The sequence below is a fragment of the Hemiscyllium ocellatum genome, chromosome 12 (assembly GCF_020745735.1).
Source record: "Hemiscyllium ocellatum isolate sHemOce1 chromosome 12, sHemOce1.pat.X.cur, whole genome shotgun sequence".
NCBI classification, from domain to species: Eukaryota; Metazoa; Chordata; class Chondrichthyes; order Orectolobiformes; family Hemiscylliidae; genus Hemiscyllium; species Hemiscyllium ocellatum.
This window is the reverse complement of record NC_083412.1, coordinates 75,773,632-75,798,641: the sequence shown is the minus strand read 5'-3', so window position 1 is coordinate 75,798,641 and position 25,010 is coordinate 75,773,632. Positions and strand designations below refer to the sequence as shown.

Below are 25,010 nucleotides of genomic sequence, written 5' to 3'. Positions count from 1 at the left end.
TGTCGCTAATGGGCGACGCATGCGCGAACTCGCATCTGCTGGAATCGCAAGAGCAACCGCGCAACCAAGCGCATGCGCACTTTATTTCTTTACTTCGTCTGGTGTGGCCGAGGCAACCGGACAGGTGGGAGGGTTGCGGCCGCGCCAGGCCGTTCCCAGGGCAACCGCGGGGTTCGGGGGGAGCGCTCCAGGCCGTTCCCAGGGCAACCGCGGGATTCGGAGGGGGGAGCGCTCCAGGCCGTTCCCAGGGCAACCGTGGGATTCGAGAGGCGCTCTAGGCCGTTCCTAGGGTAACCGCGGGGGGTGCTCCAGGCCGTTCCCACGGCAACCGCGGGGAGCGCTCCAGGCCGTTCCCAGGGTAACCGCTGACCTTGTGCTTGGGCTGACCGGTCCCTTTTCGGCTGAAGCCGGATGGCCTGTTCTCCCCTTGACGGGTTTGGCCTGGTCCTGATTGCATGGCAGTGGGACCCGCTTTCCTGGGGGTCTGCGGGGGGATGTGTTTCTCAGTCTGGGGTGGAGTTAGGGAGTAGCAATCTCGGTGTTGATCTCAGTGAAGTCCTGGCCGTTTCTTGGTTAGTTCGGATCTCACCCAGTCTGCTTCAGTCAGGAAGGATTCATCCATAATTAGTGCTTCATTTTGATAGGAGAGGAAGGTGGTGTGAGAGCACTTCCTTAGCTGCTTAAGATAGCACTGGCTGACTGCAAGAACAGATGTAGTGACTTTCTTTGGGTCAGTCAAAATGCTATCAACAAGATATTTCCAGTTAAAATCCAGTGAGGAATCAAACCTCAACAATGGGATAGTCTCTCAGTGGAAAATAGAAATGGCAGCCAGATCGTGGGCACCAAGAATGAATCTTATGTTAAGTGGGCATTTTTCAAAATTTAAAAGAATTCTGAAAAGGGACTCTCCAATCAAGGGCACAGACATGATACTCTGCAGCCGTGAGTGTTAATCTCGGATAATATGTTGCCTCCCTGGTGCCAGGGTCAAGGACATCTCAAAACAGTTGAAGTATACTGTCGAAGGGAACAGGAAGAATCTGTAAATTGTTGTACATGTTAGGAAGAATGACATAGCTGAGAAAGAGTTAAGGCTTTGCAGAGTGAATATATAGGAGGTTAGGTAGAAGGTTAAAAAAGCAGAACCTTAAAGGTAGTAATCTCTGGTTTACTCCTGGTGCTGTGCCCTAGTGAGAGTAGGAATAAAAAGATAGGGTAGATAAATCAACAGCTGAAGAGATGGTGCAAGGAATCAGATTTTTAAATTTTTAGATTATTGGGATCTCTTCTGGGACAAAAAAGATCTGTTCAAAAGGGATGGGTTTCATCTGAATTGGAAAGGGACCAATATTCTGGTGGTAAGATTTGATAGGACTATTCTGTAGTCTTTAAACTAGTGATGAGGATGGGGGTTCCTAAGTAGCAGTGAATTAGAAGGGCATATGAGTATGTAAAAAGAGCAAGTTAATTAGAAAAGACAGATGAGAAAGTTAGTGAATGAGGTAACTTAAAAGAATTAGACTGCATTTATTTCAATGTAAGGGGTCTTGCAGGTAAGGCTGATGAACTAAAGACGTGTATGGGAATGGGACAACATTTCTGAGGGAAGGACAGGACTTGGCAGCTCACTGTTGCAAATTTTAGATGGTCTGGTACGCATACAAAGGGAGGCAAGAGTGAAGGGGCATTTTGATTAAGGAAAACATTACTACTGAAGCTGTGGAATAAATTGCAGGATACCTAGCTGAAATATTTGTATCATCTATAATGCAGATGAAGTACTGGAGGGGGACTAATGTTGAGCCTTTGTTTAAAGGAATGTAGTTAGGAGAGCCCTTGGAAGTACAGAACTGAGAGTCTGGCATGCAGGTAAAGTCTGTAAAAAGGTTCCGTGTAGTAGACTAATTAGTAAAGTTAGTTCACATGGGGTTCAGGGCGATCTTGATAATTGGATACAAAATTAACTTGATGGTTGGAGGCAGTAGTGGTGGAAGGTTGTTTCTCAGACTGGGGGCCTGTGACCAGTGGTGTTCTACGCGGATCAGCACGTGTCCTGATGAAGGGCTTATTCCCAACATGTCAATTCTCCTGCTCCTCTGATGCTACCTGACCTGCTGTGCTTTCCAGCACCACACATTTAACTGCAGCTGGAGTTTAATTTGGGTAAATTCAAGGTATTGCATTTTGGTAAAAGAAACAAGTGCGGGACTTATACAATTGATAGTAGTACTTTGAGTAATGTTGTATAACAGATTTACAGGTTCAGGTACATAATTCTTTAAAATTTGCGTCTCGTGTAGACAGGCTTGTTAAGAAGTTGTCTTGCACACTTGCCTTCATTGCTCAGACCTTTTGAGTATAGGAGTTGGCATGGCATGTTGAGGTTGTAACAGGACATTGGTGAGGTCTCTTCTGGATTACTGTGTATGTTTGCCCTGCTATAGGAAGGATATTATTAAATTGGAGAGGGTACAGAAAAAAATTTAACAGGATGTTGCTGGGAATGGGAGATTTAGTTAGGCTGTACCATTTTTCACTGGGGTGTAGGAGGTTGTTAGTTATCCTTTATAAGGATTTATAAAATCATGAGGGGCATAAATAAGGTGAAAGGTTTTTCCCCTGGGTGGTGAGTTCGAAACTAGGTGGCATATTTTTAAAGTAAGAGCAGAAAATTTTGAAAAGGACAAGGCAAAATTTTTTTAGTGGTTTGTTTGTGGAATGAGCTGCCAGAGGAAGTGGTAGATATCGGTATAGTTGCAATATTTAAAAGACGTTTGGAAAAGTACATGAATAGGAAAGGTACGGAGGGGTTTGAGCCAAACACCGGCAAGTGGGATTCTTTGGTTTGGGAACCTGGTCAGCAAAGGGTCTGTTTCTGTGCTGTATGACTCCATGACAACATACCTCTTTCTATTTGCTCCTCAGATTGGGCAACAATGCATATTGAATACTTACTTTCATTAGTCATGGCTTTGAGTACAAGAGAAAGGAAGTTATGGATTTATTCATTATGTTAAGACGTAGCTGGAATATTATGTCCAGTTCCGGTCACCACGTTATAGGATGGATGTGATTGCGTTGGAGGGGATGCAGAGGAGATTCACCAGCAAGTTGCCAGGCCTGGAGCAATTCTGAAATGAAGAGATATTAGGTAGGCTGGGGTTTTTTTTTGTAGCAGCAAAGGCCCAGGGTGAATCTTGCTAATGTGTACAAAATTGAGGAGCATTTTTAAGGAAAACACTTTGAATCATTATGATAAGGGTCAATAAGTAGAGGGCACAGGTTTAAGTTAAGGTACAGCAGATTTAAGGGAGTGTGAGGAAAGAGGGTGATTGGTATCTGAAACTCATTGCCTAAACGTTTGGTGGAGATGGAAACCCTCAAGATGTTGAAAAAGACATAAATGAAAACTTGAAATGCCATTGCTTACAGACCATGGGCCAAGTGCTGGAAATGGGATGTGAATAGATAGATGCTTGATGATGAGTGTTGTCTCATTGGGCTGAAGACCCTTCTGTGCTGTAAAGCTCTGACTCTGCTGGTCAGAATAGCCTCAGCTGCTGTCTTTTTAGCAGGTTAGGTTCAGTTCTCACATTACCACCTTTATCTAGGCCATGTGGCAGCCCTTCCTGGGCTGTGTTTGATATCATGAGTATTGCCACTTTGGACAGGATTTTTGAGACTGGATCATAAAATATGTGGATTTGTGAAATTAGATTACTTACAGTGTGGAAACAGGCCCTTCGGCTCAACAAGTCCACACTGACCCGCAACCCACCCATAACCCTACATTTACCCAACACTACGGGCAATTTATCCTAGCCAATTCACCTAACCTGCACATCTTTGAACTGTGGGAGGAAACCGGAGCACCCGGAGGAAACCCACGCAGACACGGGGAGAACGTGCAAACTCCACACAGTCAGTCGCCTGAGTCGGGAATTGAACCCGGGTCTCGGGCGCTGTGAGGCAGCAGTGCTGACTGCTTTGCCACCGTGCCGCCCACTATTGTGCTATTGAATAATCCAAAATCCAACTTTGTGGTGCAGTGGTAATATCCCCATCTCTGGACGAAGAGGCCCAGGTTGCAGTCCCACCTGCTCCAGGGATGTATAATAACATCTCTGAACAGTTCAATTAGAAAGTATCTAAAATTCAACACTATTGATAATGGAGAAAAATGGCATTTCGCAGGTAGTTAAAACAATGGATCCTGCTGCAAAGAAAGATGATTCTAAAGCTTAGTTAAAGAGGTGGGTTGAAGGAAATTCTTTAAAAGAAGACAAGAAGGTGGTCGAGTTTAGAGAGGAAATTCCCAGCAGAGATCTAGATGGCTGAAGGCATAAGTGCCACTGGTGGGATATGATTGGTGCACGAGGAAGCAGAATCGGACAAAGTCAGTCTGGACAAGTTGCATTCTTATTATTACTCACACGGATTATCTGTATTTTTAATTCATTCATTGGCATTACTGACAGTGCCAGCATCTTTTGTCCATCCCCTTGAAAGTAGTGGTGAGCTGACTTTTTGAATTGACACTGCTACACTGCCATGAGGGAGTATCAAATATCCCCATCCTCAATCATGTCGGAGCCCTGCACTTCTGTGCAAAAGTTCAGGCTGAAGCATTCACAACAATTTTCAGTCAGAAGTGCCCAGTGGATGATCCATCTCAGCTTCTTCCAAGAGATCCCAGCACCTTAGATGCCAGTCATCAGCCAGTTCAATTAACTCTGCGTGAATCATGAAACAGCTGGAGGTACTGGAAACAGCAGTGACTATGGGACTAACCATATTCTGACAATTGTGCTGATGATTTGTGCTCCAGCACTTTCTGCATCCATAGTCAAACTGATCCGATACAGTTACAAAGCTAGCATCTGCCTGAATTTGTGGAAAATTGCCTAAATTAGGCCTGAACAGAAAAAGCAGGACAAATCCAACCTAGCCAATTAATGGGCAATCATAAAATCCAGGCAGTGCAGAAGCTAGCCATTTGGCCTACCGAGTGTGCACTGACCCTCCAAACACCATCCCAATCAGACCCAAAGGACCCCAGCAAGTGACCTCTTTGGAGAGAAATAGAATTAACACTTCGAGTCTGGTATGACCTTTTCCTTTTTTTTTCAGAATGGTTCTGAAGAAGTGTAGCAAAAGTTTGATTCTCAAAGTTGGTTGTTCTCTAGTAATATATTCCAGGGTTGTTAGATTGAATTATGAGATCCTGATGCTTTGCACCCTTATACACTGTAAAATGTGAACTTTTATCGTTTCTTATATACACAGATGAAGTATATTTCTTATTGAATATTGGATGTTGCCCAGTGTGTAGGGGTCACTGTATAAGGAAACTGGCTGGCCATTTAGGGCTAAGATGAGAAATTTCTTCACTCAGTGATGAGTCTGCAATTCTCTGCAGTTGAGGCAAAAATGTTGAATGTTTGCAGGGAGAAGTTACATATGATTATTAGGTCTAAAGGGATCAAAAGGTATGGGCAAAAAGCGGTAACAGTTTACTGAGATGGATGATCAGCCATAATCATGTTGAATGCTAGAGCAGATTCAAAGTGGTGAAAGATATACTCCTGTCATTTTATATTTCAATGTTCACATTTCTATCAAGTGATTTCTACAAGGTCCTGCCTCCAATATTATGCTAATTTGAGATTATACCAAGGTAAGGAATAATAACTACTTGTGTCCTCAGCCAAATCTAACTACAGAAGAGAGAAATTTGTTCATTTTCCTTTTTACACAGAAGGATGTTTTCAACACCTTTCAGTCCACACGTTGGCCATGGAGAATATGCTGATGTGTATGATCCAGCAGAAGATACATTCCTATTAATGGATGCCTTGGAAAAAGATGTAAAGGAAATAAAGCAACTCTGGTACATTTTTATCTGAAGAATAACAAATGAACTACGTAAAAACGTTTTCCTATTTTCTCAATATAGTAATGTGCCTTATCATTGTGCATTGATGACTTAACTGTTTTTCTGATTGCTCGGTTTCTCATAGCACATCCAATGATATGGCTTTTTTTAAGCAACGTGACGGTGTTACATTTACATGAGACATTAATATGGGTATTTCACAGAGACTTCAGAAATAAATAGATGCTGAGTATCCCCTTCTTGAAACCAGTAGCTTGATCAGAAGCTTTTAAGGGAGTATATAGATAATGTGGGACCAGGTAGAGAAAGACATAGTTATTATTGAATGGCATTTAAAATAAGGCGCATTAGAATTTTAAGTTAAGGTGTTAGGAAACTTGGAGTCAATATAGGTGATGAAGGTAATGACAAGAGGTAGATGGAACTTAGTATAGCATAAGACACGGCAGTATTTATTTGAGATGAGAGGAACAAAATGAGGAAAACTGGAAAAAGTGCAAATATTTTATTGAATGATACTTACAAAAGTTTCAAAAAAGAAAACATTTAATTAAAAGCAAAATGGGTTTGATTGAGAGCTGATACATGCCTCTGGAACCACAAGTTGTCAACCCCTCATCTAAACTGTATATCGGGAAAGAGATGCACAACCTTTTTACGACTGATCAAATCTTAACCATGAAGTTATGTTTTAAACATAGTTTTGTAATTAGGTATACATTTTTGGCCTACAAACTTCTGCATTTTTAATGGAAGTATTAAAAAACCTATAAACATTTTTTGTATATGATCAAATAGTTAATTTTGTGAATAAGTTGTTTCACACAGGAATTGTGCAGAATTTGTACTATTACAATGGAAAATAATGTTATTTTTCCAGTCCCAGGATCTGCCTTGAGGTTGGTGCAGGATCTGGTGTTGTCTCTGTATTCCTAGCTTCTATTATTGGACCTACCTCATTTTATCTGTAAGTAGATAATTTGGCAGTTTTTGTTTATTGTGCAGTAATTAATATGTGATGTCAAAAATTCATATTCATGGACTACAACTAAAATGAAATAAGAAATGCATGAGCTCCTGTTTGTACTGAAAGAGAAGCTGACAGGTAAATACTGGACAAGGCTGGCACGTGGAAAGGGCTAGATAGGAGGTGTGTCCTTCCTCAGGGAATAGTGTGTTGGCTCTTAGTGATTGGTATTTATCACAACATTAACATTCACTCTTGCATCCTGCTCAACTCTTAGAGTTGAGTTTGGTTTTTGAAGAGATAAATGATTTCTACTCAAGTTTTAACTACTGAGAAGTTTGGTGACAGAAACAGTAGCAGAAGGTGAAATTTGAACTTTGATATGTGACTTTTAATTGTTTTTGATTCATAGATGTACAGATATTAACCCTTTGGCTGCTTCTTGCTCAGTGGAAAGTGCAAGATGTAATGGAGTGAACATCCAACCAATCATTACTGACTTGGTAAGTTGTGATTTCCAGATGGATTAAAAATACTCTCCAAGCATTGCAGTTCAGAGACTGCTCAGTGTTCTTTGTCAATAGCATTCTATTCGTGGCAACTCTTGTCATTTGTCCTTCCCTTTAGAAGTGTAATTGGCAATATGACTGATGCAGTTGGCCTATTTAAAGGTCTGAAAGCAATTTGCTGAATGTTGCAATATGAGAGAAATGATAACATATGTTAAATCCAAGGGGTGGAATTTGCCCAGCCTCTGATTGGCATCAGCAATGGCAAGTTAGGAAAGTATGGAGAGAATGAAAAAAGAGATTGACGTTGAGGACGCCACAGGGTAGATAAAAACGCATTTGGTACGCTTGCCTTCATTATTCAGTCCTTATGAATATAGGAGGTGCAAAGCCATGTTGAGGTTGTACACGACATTGGTGAGACCTCTTCTGGAATACTATGTCCAGTTCTCTTCACCCAGAAGCTGGAGAATGTTCAGAAGCGATTTACCAGGATTCAAAGTTTGCATAAAGATTTGTAGCTTGAGTGCCAGTGTTGTAGTTGTGGGTATGTTCGTCGATCTGGGAAATTGATTTGCAGACGTTTCTTCCCTGTGTAGGTGACCTCTTCAGTGCTTTGGAGCCTCCTGTGAGGCGCTGCTGTACTGTCTTCTGGAAGTTATTTGGTTCTGTTCTTGCTGCTACCAGTGCTTTGTTGTTATGGCTGGTATATTGGGTCTAGGTCTATATGCTTGTTGATGGAGTCTGTGGATGAGTGCCATGCTTGTACAAATTCTCTGGCTGTCCTCTATTTGCCTTGTCCTTTGATCGTTGTGTTGTCCTAGTCGAATTTATGGTCCTTGTCATCTGCGTGCATGGCTACTAGGGACAGCTGGTCGTGGCGTTTAGTGGCTAATTCGTGGATGCGGATTGCTAGTTGTTTGCCTGTTTGTTCTATATAGTATTTTGTGCAGTCTTTGCAAGGAATCTTGTAAATGACATTAGTCTTGCACATGATGGGTGTTGGTTGTTTGTCGTGATGAGTTGTTGTCTGAGCATGCCTGTCAGTTCATGAGTTGTCATGGATCCCAATGGTCGGAGAAATCTGATTGTCAGTTCCAAGAGCTTTTTTTACGTAGGGTAACGTGGCTAGTGTGTTGGGTCACAGGTGAGGTGCCGGAAGACTGGAGGTTGGCAAACGTGGTGCTACTGTTTAAGAAGAGCGGTAAAGACAAGCCAGGGAACTATAGGCCGGTGAGCCTGACCTCCGTGGTGGGCAAGTTGTTGGAGAGATTCCTGAGAGACAGGATGTACATGTATTTGGAAAGGCAAGGACCGATTAGGGCTAGTCAACATGGCTTTGTGCATGGGAGATCATGTCTCTCAAACTTGATTGAGTTTTTTGAAGAAGTAACAAAGAGGATTGATGAGGGCAGAGCAGTAGATGTGATCTATATGGGCTTCAGTAAGGCATTCGACAAGGTTTCCCATGGGAGACTGATTAGTAAGGTTAGATCTCATGGAATCCAGGGAGAACTAACCATTTGGATACAGAACTGTCTTAAAGATAGAAGACAGAGGGTGGTTATGGAGGGTTGTTTTTCAGACTGGAGGCCTGTGACCAGTGGAGTGTCGCAAGGATCGGTGCTGGGTCCACTACTTTTTGTCATTTTACATAAATGATTTGAATGCGAGCATAAGAGATACAGTTAGTAAGTTTGCAGATGACACCAAAATTGGAGGTGTAGTGGACAGCGAAGAGGGTTACCTCAGATTACAACAGGATCTTGACCAGATGGGCCAATGGGCTGAGAAGTGGCAGATGGAGTTTAATTCAGATAAATGCAAAGTGCTGCATTTTGGGAAAGCAAATCTTAGCAGGACTTATACACTTAATGGTAAGGTCCTGGGGAGTGTTGCTGAACAAAGCGACCTTGAAGTGCAGGTTCACAGCTCCTTGAAAGTGGAGTCGCAGGTAGATAGGATAGTGAAGAAGGCGTTTGGTATGCTTTCCTTTATTGGTCAGAATATTGAGTACAGGAGTTGGGAGATCATGTTGTGGCTGTACAGGACATTGGTTAGGCCACTGTTGGAATATTGCATGCAATTCTGGTCTCCTTCCTATCAGAAAGATGTTGTGAAACTTGAAAAGGTTCAGAAAAGATTGACAAGGATGTTGCCAGGGTTGGAGGATTTGAGCTATACGGAGAGGTTGAACAGGCTGGGGCTGTTTTCCCTGGAGCGTCGGAGGCTGAGGGGTGACCTTATTTGAGGTTTACAAAATTGCGGGACATGGATAGGGTAAATAGGCAAAGTCATTTCCCTGTGGTCAGGGAGTGCAGAACTAGAGGGCGTAGGTTTTGGGTGAGAGGGGAAAGATATCAAAGAGACCTAAGGGGCAACTTTTTCACGCAGAAGGTGGTACGTGGATGGAATGAGCTGCCAAAGGATGTGGTGGAAGCTGGTACAATTGCAACATTTAAGAGGCATTTGGATGGGTATATGAATAGGAAGGGTTTGAAGGGATATGGGCAGGGTGCTGGCAGGCGGGACTAGATTGGGTTGGGATATCTGGTCGGCATGGGCAGGTTGGACCGCAGGGTCTGTCTCCATGCTGTACATCTCTATGACTAATTCCTTGTTGCATTGTTTGTCTAATAGGCCACTGTGGATGAAGTTGCGGGCGTGTTCATTCTTGGTGCATACTACTCTATAGAGATGTTCTTCTTCCTTTTGTAGGTTGGGAGTCCTGCAGTGAGTTATAGCCCTTTTGAACAGGGTCCTAACAGACCTTTTCTTTGTGTTTTGAGTGGTTGCTGTTGTAGTTCAGGACCTGGTCAGTGCGTGGCTTTCTTGTACACGCACTAACTGAATGCCACTAAATGTCAAGACCAGCTGACCCTAGTAGCCACACACACATGATCAGGGCCACGAATTCAACTGGGACAACGCAACAATCATGGGTCAAGTCAAACAGAGGACAGCCAGAGAATTTATAGAGGCATGGCACTCATCCACAGACTCCATCAATAAGCACATAGACCCAATATACCTGCCACTACAATGAACAACTGGAAGCAGCAGGAATAGAACCAAATAAATTCCCGAAGACACCGTATAGGAGGCTCCAAAGCACTGAGGATGTTACCTAGACAGGGGATGAAATATCTGCAGATCAGTTTCCTAGCTCAGCAAAAATACCCACAACTGCAATTTACCAGGCTATTGCTGGGTAATGAAGGTTTGACTTATAAAGAAAGGCTGGGACTTTTTTCACTGGAGCATAGGAGGTTAAGAGGCAACCTATAGAAGTTTAGAAAATAATGAGGTGTAGATAGCTAATGGTAATTGTCTTTTCCCTAGGTGGGGTGAGTTCAAGACTAGGGGACACATTTTTAAGGTGGAGCAGCATCTTAAAGACATGAGGCAATTTTTTTTACCCAACAGGTGATTTGCATGTGGAACAAACATCCCAAGGAAATAATTGTAGTACAATTACAATGTTTAAAAGATATTTGGATAGTTACATGAATAGGAAAAGTTTGGAGGTATTTGAGCCAGAAGCATGCAGGTTTAGTGGGGTCATGTTCAGCATGGAGTGGTTGAACCAAAGGGTCTGTTTCTGTGCTGTATGCCTGAGATAAACAACAAAGTTTGATTTTGCATGTGAGGTTTTAACAGCTAGATGGCAGTCTTCATGTTGAGTGGATCCTATTTGCTTACATTAACATCTCACCTCAATTATATCGAATTTGTTATTTTCCCAAACAGTTGAAAGAAACTAGTTAGTGAGAATTTCTGACATGAAAGTTTTTTGTGCAGGTATCTGGCAGCTGCAGCACAATGGCATCTTCTCTCGGCTTGCACCTCAGCCAGTATTCCTCAACATCTCTAGACATGTTGTGGCCAGTCAGTGCCTGCATTCTTTCTTCTTGAATGTTGGCACTGGACGAGATTGGCCCCACATCTTCACGACACATCTCTAATTCACTTAATATCAGCTCACTGCTTCAGTCTTGCACTTTTGGTGCTCAGTAACACCTTTCACTTTAGTACTGTTGCCAGGTCAATTTGTGAGCAGGGACAAATGACAATCTTGTGTTGCACCAAAGTGTAACTCAGGGCTCCAAGCATGCCTTTAGTCCTCACTTTGCATCTATTTGGATGCTCACCATGCCTTTTTCCCCAGTGCACCTCAACCAGAATTTAAATGTTCGTAGTACTTCTGTCTTACCTTGCCTTTTAGCACAGATGCAAAGGTAAACAATTTAGGCTTGCCAGTAATTTTCAATCATTTGAACGGGATGGACATGTTAGCCTGCAACTGCGTGCTTCATCAATGTTGCACTTACAGCATGTACCAACAGTTTACACGACACACATTCCCTGTGCTTCAAACAAATGAGCTTGTCTCCTGAGTCCAAGGTGACTAGTCCTCAAGCAAGTCAGAGGGTGCTGCCACATTTCATCAAGGGCGTTGTCCAGTGTTAGGCCAGAGGTTTGGATATGGTCAGTCTGGGATCGGTGGATTGTCATTTCAAGTAAGAAAGTGGGCTTGCCACAGCCAGTTCTGGAGTCTGTTCTCTGAAAGTCAAAAGACTTATCAAGACTGACTGCTTTGGAAAGTTACGGATGTCAGTTGTGGGAAGTGGAAGATGCAGATTCATATAAGGGTGGGAGACATGGAATTGCCTCCCTTTGTTTACTCACAGCACATGGCTGACTGTGGTTCAAGAAGGCAATTAGGGAAGGATACTAAATGCTGTGTACCCAGGGATGCCCACATCCCACACTTTTGGAGGGAAAAAATGACAGAGCATGGGAAAGCAAGGGTTAACTGAGGGAGCTGGGAGGTTATCAATGGTCATCACCCTGGATTCAGTGGGGGACAGTGCACAACAGTGTTTAGTATAACTAAGCAGTATGCTTTGAGCTTGGGTAAAGTGAGGAAATGAAGAATTAAGGTTTTTTTTGAGTGTGAATGTGACAAATAACAAATCCAATGGGGTCGACAGGAAGGCTAAGGCTGAAAGGAATCTGAAAGTTTAGAGGGTGGGCAACTGGATTAACAAGCTGATTGACACTGTTTGTGAAGCATGACCTGTGTTAACTCAGCCTTTATCTGATAGCCGTTGTATAATTGAAATGAAAAAAGCCTTCCACCACATCTGAAGCTGGCTGAGCAGAGTCCTTTTATTACCTCTGAGAAAGCTGGCACTACTTGTTCGCTAAGTGAGGTCTTTCAAGAGGGCAATAGTTGTAATCAGACACACACCCTCAGTCTAGATTAATCTATAATTTCATAATTCTGTATCTGTCCTACCCTCTGAACCTAGAGGCGTGGGTTTTAAGTCTCACCTGCTCAAGAGTAGTAGTAGTAACATCTCTGAACAGATTAGTTTGAAAATATCGTTTGGATGTGAGCCTCATGCATGTCTACTAAAAAATCTTGCCAGAAGCAATCTTGACAATATTGTAAAGATGTACAGCACGGAAACAGACACTTCAGTCCAACTCCTCCATGCTGACCAGATATTCTACATTAAGCTAGTCCTATTAATCAGCATTTGGCCCATATCCCTTTTGAACCCTTCCTATTCTTGTACCATCCGGATGCCTTTTAAATGCTGTAGTTGTACCAGCCTCCACAACTTGCTCTGGAGGCTCATTCCATACATGCACCATTCTCTGTGAAACAATTGCCCCTTAAGTCCATTTTAAATCTCTTGCCTTTTGCCTTAAACCTCCTCACAGCGCCAGAGACCTGGGTTCAATTCCCGCCTCAGGCGACTGACTGTGTGGAGTTTGCACATTCTCCCCGTGTCTGCGTGGGTTTACTCTGGGTACTCTGGTTTCCTCCCCCAATTCAAAGGTTTGGTAAATTGGCCATGCTAAATTGCCCGTAGTGTTAGGTGAAGAGGTAAATGTAGGGGAATGGGTCTGGGTGGGTTGCTCTTCGGAGGGTTGGTGTAGATGTTTTTGGGCTGAAGGGCGTTTCCACACTGTAAGTAATCTAATCTACTGTAGTCTTGGACTCCCCTACCCTGGGGAAAGTTCATTCAACATTACAAATAAATCCTAGTAATGGCTGTGTAGCACAAGTAGTGTCCAGGCAGACTGTAAAGTGTTGACCCTTGGACTAATATGTCAATTGATGTTATGGACAAAGAGATTCCATCTAGAGGCAAGTAAAAATTAATCGTTATTAGTATTTTAAATCACTTGCAACATGCATGTATCTCATTAATTCTCATATTCAACTCACTACTCTGCATTGCTACTCCAGTGCACTGTAAGCATTTAAACTCTAATACTATCCATGTGTGATGAACTGACCAGGTTCACTCTGGATTGCAGTCTTCAGAGTCCCAAACACAAGGTCTTCTCCTTGCAATGGTGGGTCTTGTTGGTTCCAATGTCTCTGTTTCTGTGTCTTTTTTACCTTGAAACCTTCCAGAATGATCAGTGATGTATCCTTTGACCAGAATCCTCAGGACTCTGAGATTCTAAGAGTTGTGCAAATACATGATAGCTGTTTCCATGGTTCCTCTTATCAGTTTTATTTTATCCCTTTTTGCAAGCATAGAGGTTGAATAACCTTTAGCATGAGACTAGTCAGCAGTCTGGTTTTACTTCCTTTTACTGTCAACTGATTTTTTTTTTGTAAAGTTAGCATAATTTTCCATCATGCCTGATAGGCTTCAACTTTGTTAGTCTTGGCGTCACAAAAATTTCACCTAAGTTCTGCAATTTACATTCAGAGCTTTATAGCCTGCACAAGATCGACAAGCTGCTTGAAAATGTGTTGCTGGTTAAAGCACAGCAGGTCAGGCAGCATCCAAGGAACAGGAAATTCGATGTTTTCGGGCACAAGCCCTTCATCGAATTTCCTGTTCCTTGGATGCTGCCTGACCTGCTGTGCTTTAACCAGCAACACATTTTCAGCTCTGATCTCCAGCATCTGCAGACCTCCCTTTTTACTACACAAGGTGCATGAATCTTTATTCAATTTCCACCACCAGGAAGATAGGAAAACACCCAGGTGGCCAGTTACAAGCACTGCCCTTCACAAAATGGCAATGCTGTGTGATCAAACAGTGAATGGGAGGGCAGGGATTAAATCAAAATAGAGTTGGAGGAGGAAATAATGCACTCCACTCCATGCGGCGCCCACCTCTCCCTGAACAGCTCCAGGGTGTTGGTGGACACCGCGTGCTCCTTCTCTAAGGACACGCGGGCGCTAACGTAACCATGGAAGAGAGGCAGGCAGTCGGCCCTAACGACCCCCTCCGTGGCCCGCTGCCTGGACCTGTTTATGGCCAGTTTGGCCAGGCCCAGGAGCAGACCCACGAGGAGGTCTTCGGACCTGCCCTCCCTCCTTCATACCGGGTGCCCGAAGATCAGGAGCGTGGGACTGAAGTGCAACCAAAAGCAGAGGAGGAAGTTTTTAAGAAAATCAAAAAGGGAGTGCAAATGCCCACATCCAATATACACTTGGTCCACGGACTCCACAGCGCCACAGAACAAGCAGTTAGGCTGGGAGTCCATGAACCACCGCAATCTGCGGTTGCAGGGGACCACTGCGTGCAGCACCCTCCATCCCAGATCCCCGAGAGAAAGGGGGAGGACTCCCGCATAGAGAGCCCTCCACTGAGGGTCTCCACCACCTGGTGGCAAATGGGCACGCCAAGGCGTGTCCGAACGGTGGATGAGGGAGAAGAGGTGGACGGTGTGCAGCAACAATCGATACAGGGCCCGCGTTTTTACATCCTTAAAAGGGACAAAATGAACATTCCGGAGGCGGCTCAGGTTTGGGGCACAGGCACCGTGGGAAGTACGGGACCTTGGGGCCAATGTGAAATTCCGTCCGGGCTGGGGTGAGCGCGGACGGGATCCCACCGCACACCTCCGCGTCCTCCAACTAGTGCACTATGTCGGGTCCGAGCACCAACGTATTAAGGCGTCAGATGGCAGTGGCCACGTACTGGATGTCTACCACTGCCCTGCTCGCTATGTCCTGCGGCAGCGTTCAGCCCAGGCTCCCAGCACCCAGCACGTCCCTGACCCTGGTCACCCTCACCGCCACGGCCCTCCCCTCCAACAGCCACTCGAACCCGCAATGTGCTCGGTATTATCTTGCATGCCTTCCTTGATTAATGTGGGACGTGGGGGGGTGAAGTTATCATTTTCTTACCACACTGACAATCTCCTCCCGTGTGTTATTAATGGCTAATACTGTGAAGTCCTCTCCTGTCTGGGACTGAGCAGAAATCTAGTCAGCAACTTTTAATTTTGCCTTGGCCAGCTGTGGAGATGTGGTAATGATATGCTAACCATCATGTGCTCCAACTCTAACCTTGTGAAAGTCCCCACAGAAGTGTCCATAACTAAGCTGGTGGAGGTGCAGGAGACAGCCTTGTTGCTGCTTCCTCTGAGGCATTTTTACTTCTTCAGAAGTCAGGGAGGAGATTGCTGTCTTTGGGTAGGGAATGTTCAGATGTCACTAGTGCCTGCAGAAGATTGTGAAGTAAATGTAGAAGCTTTGAAATGTTAAGAATACATTCACAGATGTAATGAGGGAGCAGCACAGCACTTGACAATGAATCTTATTTGGTTAGTGGGGTATGGAGGTCTCTGCATCCTCACCTCAGTAGTTTCTATCCTCACCTGTGCATTCAAGAAATTTCCTCACCTAGGATAGGAAATGATATTGGCACCCCACCATCCGCTCTGGCTCTCTGCCCCTCTGCCCTTTTCTGTCTATTCTTCCTGTAGTTACCTAAAGCTAGGGATCGAGTGAGATGAAAGTACAGCTTAACGTTTTCGTGCAGGTAGAAGAAAAGTAGTGAGGTATCCCAAGTGGGAAAGTAGGAAGCACAGAAGGCATGAAGAGTTATTGGTTTGGGAGGATGGAGTGTATGTGAGCGATTGAGGGAAGATGAGAGTAATAATGACTGGTAGACCATACTCCTTAGTAGGAGGAGAGTGCAGTAGCAGAGTTAGACTGTGAGGAAACAGAGACAACATTGTATTTACCCTCAGAGAGGAGGAAGTCATTAAGTTTTTGCTACACTGCTTGTCTGTCTTTTGGGCCAGGGCAGCTGCAGTATGGCATAGGTGGAAACTTCACACCAGGCTGGCAGTTTTTTGTGCTGAGGCCTTCTCTTGATGGTTTTGAAGAATGAAAACTAACACCATCCTGTCCCACCAGGACCTCCAGATCCCTGTCAGCAAATCTGGGTGCAAACCATCCTCCTTTTATCATCCATCTTCAGGGAAATTCATCCCATGCTGGGATGTAAAAAGGAAGTTTCTGGCTGGCAGCCTCTGACTTGGTGCACAGTTGGGTTTAAAATATGTCATTGTGAAGAGAAACCTGGAAATTCTGAGCAGTTGGAGCCGTACCTAGCAAATAAGAAGATAGTTGTGGTTGTTGGAGTTCTGTCATCTCTGTTCAGGACATCTCTGCAGGTGTTTCTCCAGGTAGAGTCCTAAGTCCAACCATTTTCGCCACTTCTTCAATCACCTTCCCTCCATCATAAGGTCAGAAGTGAGAATGTTCACCAATGTTCAGTGCCATTCACAACCCCTTAGATACTGAAGCAGGTCATGGACAATATCTAGGCTTGTGCTGACAAGTTGCAAGTAACATTTGCATCTTGGAAATGTCAGGCATTGACCATGTTCAATGAGGGACAATGTAACTACTGCAGCTTGATATTCAATGGTGTTGCCATCACAGAATTCACCCACTGTCAATATCCTGGGGGTTACCTTTGACCAAAAACTCAACTGTACTAGCCATGGCTATAAGAGCAAGTCAGATGCTAGGAATACTTTGGCGAGTAACTCACTCCCTGACACCCTAAAGCTTGTCCACCATCTACAAAGTGCAAATCAGGAGTGTGATGGAATGCTTTCCACTTGTTTGGATGGGTGTAACACCATTGACACTCAAAACAAAAACTTGGTACCATCAACCTGCTTGATTGTCACCGAATCCACAAGCGTTTGCCCTTTCTTCCACTGATGCTCAGTAGCACCAGTATGTACTGTCTACAAGATGCACTGCAGAAATTCATCAAAGATCATTAGATAGTACCTTCCAAATCCACAGCCACTTCTATCTAGAAGAACAAGGGCAGCAGATACATGGAACCCCACCCATCTGCAATTTCCCTTCCCATCATACTGACTTAGGAATATTTTGCCTTTCCTCCAGTGGGTAAAAATTATAAATCCCCTCCCTAAAGAGCATTGTGGGTCAACCCACAGCACATGAATTGCAGCATTTCACCACCACCTCAAGGGCAACTAGGATGAACAATAAATGCTGGCCAGCCAGGTGAGCTGTGTAAAATTGAGTGAGAAAACCCACTGGAGCAAACAGGGAGAAGCTCTAGATGAAAGTTGCTGAAAGTGAAAACATTTAGCTGATTTTTGGGAGAAGTCAGCCCAAGGATTATTTTCTATTTTTTTTTGACAATTTTTACTCCTTATGTTCTAATATTAGAATTAATATTAGATTTAATCTTTGCAAATTGTCATAATTTGGATTTGATGCCTTGGTGTAATGCACTGGAACACAGAACATTTCGTGGATGAATAGATGTTCCGTCCTGTCGGAGATGCATCTCAATTAGGACTGAATGGAAAACCTATGAAAAGGAGTTTAATTTGTAAAGTAACAAACTGAATAGTTGGCCTCAAGATTTCTGTTCTTTTGTTCTGATGCTGAAAAAAGTTAACTTTTTTTTATTGTACATAGGTTACAGGATTATTGCCACGGCTGCAAAATCAAGTTGATGTGTTAATATTTAACCCACCTTATGTGGTGACTCCTTCAGAAGAAGTGAGTATATGTGAATAAAACTTTGACTTTTCAAATTATGTAATTTTGCTCCAGTGTACCAAGCTGTGCTAATGTTAAAATATTAAAACTGTGTTAAGCTGCACAAAAGATCCAAGATAGCTGAAAAATGTGTTGCTGGAAAAGCGCAGCAGGTCAGGCAGCATCCAAGGAGCAGAGAATCGATGTTTCAGGCATAAGCCCTTCTTCAGGAATGGCTGCTCCTTGGATGCTGCCTGACCTGCTGCGCTTTTCCAGCAACACATTTTTTAGCTCTGATCTCCAGCATCTGCAGTCCTCGCTTCTCCTATTTCCAGGAATACATTGAATAAAAGTCCTAATCTCAGAAAAAATGTTCTTGATTGTGGTGATGCAAATTTGAATCATGTTTGACACTTAGCTAGACAGAAATTGATTTCTAGCAGTATTAGAGCAAATAGTAATTTTTTCACTCTTTAATGTTCATCTCTGTGCAGCAATGGCTTAAGGCAATATTACATTCAGGAGGCTATTTCAATGGACTTTTCTCCTTCAGCCATGTTCCCATCGCACTGGCAAAATAAAGTTGAAAATATGTCGAAAAGTATGGTGCTGAAAAAGCACAGCCAGTCAGGCAGCATCTAAGGAGCAGAAAAGTCAACATTTCGAACATTAGTTCTTCTTCAGGAATGAGGGGGTATCCCAAGGGAGCTGAGATAAATGGTAGGGAGGTGGTGCTGGGAGGAAGGTAGCTAGGAATGTAATAGATAGATGTTAGTGGGTGATGGTGATAGATTGGAGAGGAGGGTGGAGTGGGTAGGTGGGAAAGGAGGTAGGACAGTTCTAGGGGGTGATGCTGAATTGGAGGGTTGGACCTAGAATAAGGAGGGGACAGGGGAAATGAGGAAACTGGTGAAATCAACATTAATCCCGTGTGGGGTCCCAAGGCAGAAGATGAGGCGTTCTTCCTCCAGGCATTGGGTGGCTGTAGTTTGATGGTGGAGGCAGTCAAGGATTTATAGGTCCTTGGCGAAATGGGAGGGGGAAATTGAAGTGTTCGGCCACACAGCAGTGGGGTTGATTGATACGTGTGTCCCATGCGTTCTCTGCAATGTTTCGCCAGTTGGCGTCCTGTCTCCCCACACCTCTTTGTTTCCCCTCCCCCCCCCCCCCCCCCCCCCCCCCCCCCCCAACACACACACACACACACACACACACACACACACACACACACCTTGTCTCCGTCCAAGGCCCCAAAGGATCCTTCCACACCTGACAGCAATTTACCTGTACTTCCAAACATGTCATCTACTGTGTCCATTGCTCTGAATGTGGTAAAACCCACCACCTACATGGGATCAATGTTGATTTTACCAGTTTCCACATTTCCCCTGCCCCTATCTTATGCCAGATTCAACCCTCTTACTAGGCACTGCCCTCTTGAACTGAGCTACCTGCCCATCTCTCTTCCCACGTGCCCACTCTGCCTTCCTCTCTGACCTATCACCATCACTCCTCGCGTTCATCTACCTATCTCATTCCCAGCTACCTTCCACCCCCGCACCCTCTCATTTATCCCTCAGCCCCCTTAGACCACCCGCTCATTCCTGATGAAGAGCTTAAGCTCGAAACGTCGACTCTCCTGCTCCTTGGATGCTGCCTGACCGGCTGTGCTTTCGCAGGACTATACCTTTTGACTCTGATCTCCAGTATCTGCTATCCTCACTTTCTTGAGTTGAAAATGTCTGTCAAAACGAGTGGCAGTTTGAAGCTGTGAGATTTGGAGATTGTCATGCAATGCTGGTGATTTTTAAGTGATTGGGATGTACTTGGTTCTGTATTTGGCTTGGAAGCTTTTTGGCACTTCCTTTCATATTTGTATGCTACTTTAACTAGTAGCACCAAAATAATTGGCAGTGTCATGCTCCCACTACCCATTGTTTGAGTCTTTTGTGTATTGTGATGTATTTCAGGTTATTTTGAGAAAGAAAATTAAGTTTTGTTTTACCTTCTGCAGTTAACCTTTTTTTTCCCCCTCAGGTAGGTAGTTGTGGCATTGAGGCATCTTGGGCTGGTGGCAAAAGAGGTCGTGAAGTCATGGATAGGCTCTTCCCTCAGGTCTCCGCCCTCTTGTCAAGCCAGGGATTATTTTATCTGGTTACAGTCCGAGAAAATGACCCAGGTGAGATACGATTCCGTATTACTAGTAGCTAGCATCTTGTTGAAAGAAGAGGTGGGTAAAGGCTTCTCAGCATGTGAAATCTCAAGTCTGTGGCTTTTGGTCTTCTTGGAAGACCCTCTTTTTACTGGAATGGAGAGTGGATGTAGTGTTTCTTGAACAGTAGTTTTTAAGTGTCACTTTAGATGGATGCTGTGGGGAGGAGAAAAATCTAGAAAGCATTTCACTTTTGATCATTCTCATGAAGTTACCAGTAATCAGATGAAGAATAATAGTCTGCTTTTCATCTCAGGTCAAAAATGATGTATGTTATAAGGTGAGGTTTGAAAGAAGAGGAAAAGGGTACACATTTATTGTGGTCTGTGGTTGTTTTGTTCTTTTGTTTGCTTTTTGTTTATGATAGTGAATACTGATAACCACAACAGGGAGTTGGCTGGACGAGTTGCAGACTGAGCTGAATCAGTTGTTATTGGTGGGTTTAATTTCCTCTCATTGGGTTTAATATCTCCAAACCAATTATTCAGAATGTAACAATATTATATAAATATATTAATATAATCAGCAAAATTAGTGAGAAGGCAAGACAATGTTTAGGTTTTCATATGGGGTGTTTCGGTATCTATTCTGGTGTGGTTATAGCCCTCCTGTTTCTGAGAGGATTGCTGACTGAACACCCAGAAATATGCATAAGCTAATCAAGAGTTAGTAATCAGGAGGTACACATTTGTTGTCTAATGGTTATTGTTCTCTCAGTGGAATGTTTCACCACAGCATTATAGCAGAAAGCCAAATCAATACATAGAGTTCAGGGTGGGGCACATTAATTTCATGTTTCATTATGCTGCAGTATTGTAATACTTGAGCTTTTTGTGTTTATTTTTCCTGTCTTTGCAAATTTTAATAAAGATGCCATTTACCCTGAAGTTCATTTTTTGATTTTCTTTTGTATTAATCTTTGCTTTGGTACTTTATATTGACATTCACCAAAAGAAGCGTGTGAAGGATGTTGAGGTATGGGAAAGGTGTGTGAATACTCAGGCCAACATAATGAAGGAGGAAGCGTTGGGTATCTTGAAATCTACTAATGTAGACAAATCCCTAGGGCCAGATGGGATCTATCGCAGGATACTATAGGAGGCAAGGGGAAAAAGTAGCTGGGGCCTTAACAGGCATCTTTGTATCCTCCTTGGCTTCAGGCAAGGTTCCAGTGGACTGGAGAAGAGCCAGTGTTGCTCCTTTGTTTCAGAAGGGAAACAGAATCCAGCTAATTATAGGCTGGTGAGCCTGCTGTCGGTGTTGGAAAAGATATTGAGAAACAGATTTTATTCACATTTGGAAATAAATGACTTGTATTGATAAGCAACGTATGGGAAATGTCATGACTTATCAACTTTGAATTATTTCAGGACATAACAAGAATGATTGATTGATTTGATGAGGGAAGGGGAGTGGATGTTGTCTACACGGACTTTAATCAGGCATTTGATAAGGTACCTCATGGCAGGCTGAAAGGCTGGTACGAAAGCTAGGATCTCATGGGATCTGAGATGTGATGGTTAAATGGATACAGAATTGGCTTGGTTATTGGAGACAGGGTAGCAATAGATTGAGTTGCTTTTTGGATTGGAGACCAGTAGTGGTATTCTGCAGGAATCAGTGGTGGGACTTTTGTAATATATATGCAAATGATCTGGAGGAAAGGTAGGTGAGTAAATTTGCAGATGTCAGCAAAACATGTGGAGATAGTGAGGAGGATTGTCAAAGGATGCAGCAGGATTTGAGTAGAGAAATGGCAGGTGGATCCAATTAAGTGTGAAGTGAAGCATTTTGAAAAATCAAATTCTGGTGCGAATAACACAATAAATGTTAGAGCCCTTAGCACTGACATAGAGATCTGTGAACCCAGACTCCTCTGAAAGTGGCAACCCAGATAGATAAGGTAGTCAAGAAGACATACAGCATGCTTGCCTTCACCAGCCAAAACATCAAGTATAAAAGTTAGCAAGTTATGTTACAGTTGTATAAGACTTTAGACCAGTCTTGAAATATTGTGTGCAGTTCTGGTCACCACATCACCAGAAGAACATGAATGCTTTGGAGAAGGTGCAGAGAAGGTTTAACCAGGATGTTGCCTGGTTTAGAGGATTTTAGTTACGAGGAGAGATTGAATAAAATGTGATGGTTTTCACAGGAAAGACTGAGGCTAAGAGGTAATCTAATAGAATTCTACAAAATTGAAAGGCATAGATGGGATGGATAGTCAGAGGCTTTTTTCCAAGGTAGAAAGGTGCAAGTTCAATGGGAGAGGGGGAAAAGTATGGGGATAAGCTTTCATGCAGAGGGTGTTAGGTGCTTGGATGTGGTGGAAGCAGGCACTTTAGCAATGTTTAAGATGTAACTTGATAGACACCTGAATGGGAGGTGAACAGAGGGTTAGAAAGAGTGCATGTGCAATAGATAGCAGGCCTTAAGGATTAGGAATCGCTGCAAGCTAAGTTGGCCAAATGGTGTGTTCCTATGTTGTATTAATCACTTATAGTTAGGCAATAAATTCTAAATCTGCTCGTCTTCCCAGTTTAAAATTTCTATTAGTTGGAATAATATGTGATAGTGATGGGTGGTACTCTTGCTTCACTGCTTTCGTAACTTAGTAGATTATTGAAGCTTTGTCTCTATTTGATTGTATTAATTTCAATCAAAGTAGGAATGATCTCTTTTGACCCATGTGATTAAATTACTAATTTAATCAGTTGGACCATTGAGAATGTGCATATTTAATGCTTGGAAGGAACAGTGATAATCATATGCTTTAATTTAAACTTAAGAACTTTTTATTGGAATGAATATGTACTTAGAAATGTTGGAACAAACCTTATTTTGTTACAATGATGCAATAAGCTGTTCAATTTTAACTGTGAAAGAATTCAGTCCAAATAATTTTCAAGACACAAAAATTTTCATTAAAAAAAATTCTTCAATCTGCTGTTACTTCTGCATCTATGTGAATAGAACATGAGAAAATATTTAGAAAATGTCCTTTAAATGTTTCTACTTTTTTACTCCAATGTTTTGGTTATTCACTTTTGCAGTAGTAATGCTTCCCTTTTATGCAACAAACATTTTTTTTTGTATTTTACAGAGGAGATAATACAGTCACTGAAGAGCTCCAGTTTGAAAGGGACTGTACTTATTTCGAGGCACGTTGGGGCAGAACACCTTTCAGTTCTCAAATTTTGGAAGAATTGATTGTAGGACTTGAACTGCCTCCATGTTGAATATCTCCTTTAAAAACTATGATTCTGAGGAGGTGAAGCAGCTTTACTTGCTGCTTCCTTTATAACTGAAGCTTTGATTTCCAGCTCCTGATTGATGCAATCCACTCAGTACTGCAGAAGGCTGAAACAAGCTTTATGAAAAACTGGAAAGATGGTTTATAAATGAAAATTGGACGCCACTCTACTGAAGACTTGCAGCTGAGAAGAATTTCTGATGCTGGTCCTGAAAGTTGAGTTTTACTGAAGTAAAACTTAAGAGTTGAATAAGTCAAAATAACTATTGAAATCACTTTTAAGCTCACTGGATTCATCAGTACTACGGGATGCCATGCCAAATAGTTGTTCTTCAGAACACTAGCTGTGAAGGAAAACAAAATATGCTATCAAACTACATACTGTACTTCACATTGTCACATTTGAGAGAATGTTAGGGGGAAAACTTGAGATCTGTTGCAAAACCGAAACAAGTCTAACCGTTCGATATCTCCTCAAATGGTTCCTCCACACTTGCAGAGCTTTCAAGAGCCAGCTACAGATAGGCATTCTGTGGAGAGGGAAGTTAAGAATGCTCCAGACCCTACCATAGTGTCAAGGGAGTGAAGAGGCAGACTGTCCTAATTTTTATGCAGAGGGATGCGAGTGGCCTAATTTTGAGTTTGGGCCAGCATTCTTACCCACACTGCCAACAACCTTGTCTTGCTGCTTCCCTCACCCATCCTTTTCAAAAAAAATTCATTTTCTGAGAGTATGTCACTCGTTTTCAAGAGGCAACCACACTTATGTGTCAATCAGGCACTTAATTGGCAACTGTGAGATCTTGTCTGGCGTGTTCCACATAGAGCTGCCAGCCAACTGAACACCTCTTTGCCTGCCAGTACCATTCGTGAAGCGGTGATTGCTGCTCATAATTTGCACACCTGGGACTTAGGATTGCTTGGGGGCTCTGGCCACAGGTGGGAGGTGGATTGTGAAATAAATTTAGAGGGGAATGGGGAAAGATGAGCTGAGGTGTAGCTGATCCTCAATGATCAAACTTGACCAGTGACTGAGTGCCTTTGAATCCCTTCTCGAACTTCCCATATGATGAATCTGCTGTCCACCACAGTATCAGTGGTCTCTGATTGAGGGACCCATAGTGTCTTCAATTGGAAGAGGGGCAGGAAAGCCATCAGTGAGCCTTTCCACTATAGGCAACTAGGGCAGAGGTTTCCATTCACCACCTGGGCACCTGATTAAATGCTCCAAATCCCATCTACCAAACCTGCCAAAGGGTAGGGTATTAAATTGTGTCCTAATGTAGTATACATATATCTGATATGTCAGTTTTTCTGTGCATTTCTAATATATTGTGATGAATAAATTTATAACTATTTC

At 43.0% G+C, this 25,010-nt stretch overlaps 1 protein-coding gene across 2 annotated transcripts; it reads left to right on the top strand.

Moving 5' to 3' along the window:
• Positions 1-59: 59 nt before the first annotated feature.
• On the top strand, positions 60-25,010 carry n6amt1 (N-6 adenine-specific DNA methyltransferase 1). Of its 2 annotated transcripts, XM_060833720.1 has the most exons (8): positions 60-124; positions 2,929-3,154; positions 5,762-5,893; positions 6,780-6,866; positions 7,279-7,369; positions 18,123-18,206; positions 20,223-20,364; positions 23,501-25,010. In XM_060833720.1, the coding sequence occupies exons 3-8, from the start codon at positions 5,766-5,768 to the stop codon at positions 23,605-23,607; spliced, it is 639 nt and encodes a 212-aa protein (XP_060689703.1). In that variant the 5' UTR covers positions 60-124; positions 2,929-3,154; positions 5,762-5,765; the 3' UTR covers positions 23,608-25,010. The 2 variants fall into 2 exon arrangements, with proteins under 2 accessions (XP_060689703.1, XP_060689704.1); XM_060833721.1 differs by lacking the exon at positions 2,929-3,154 and having other exon boundaries at positions 99-124.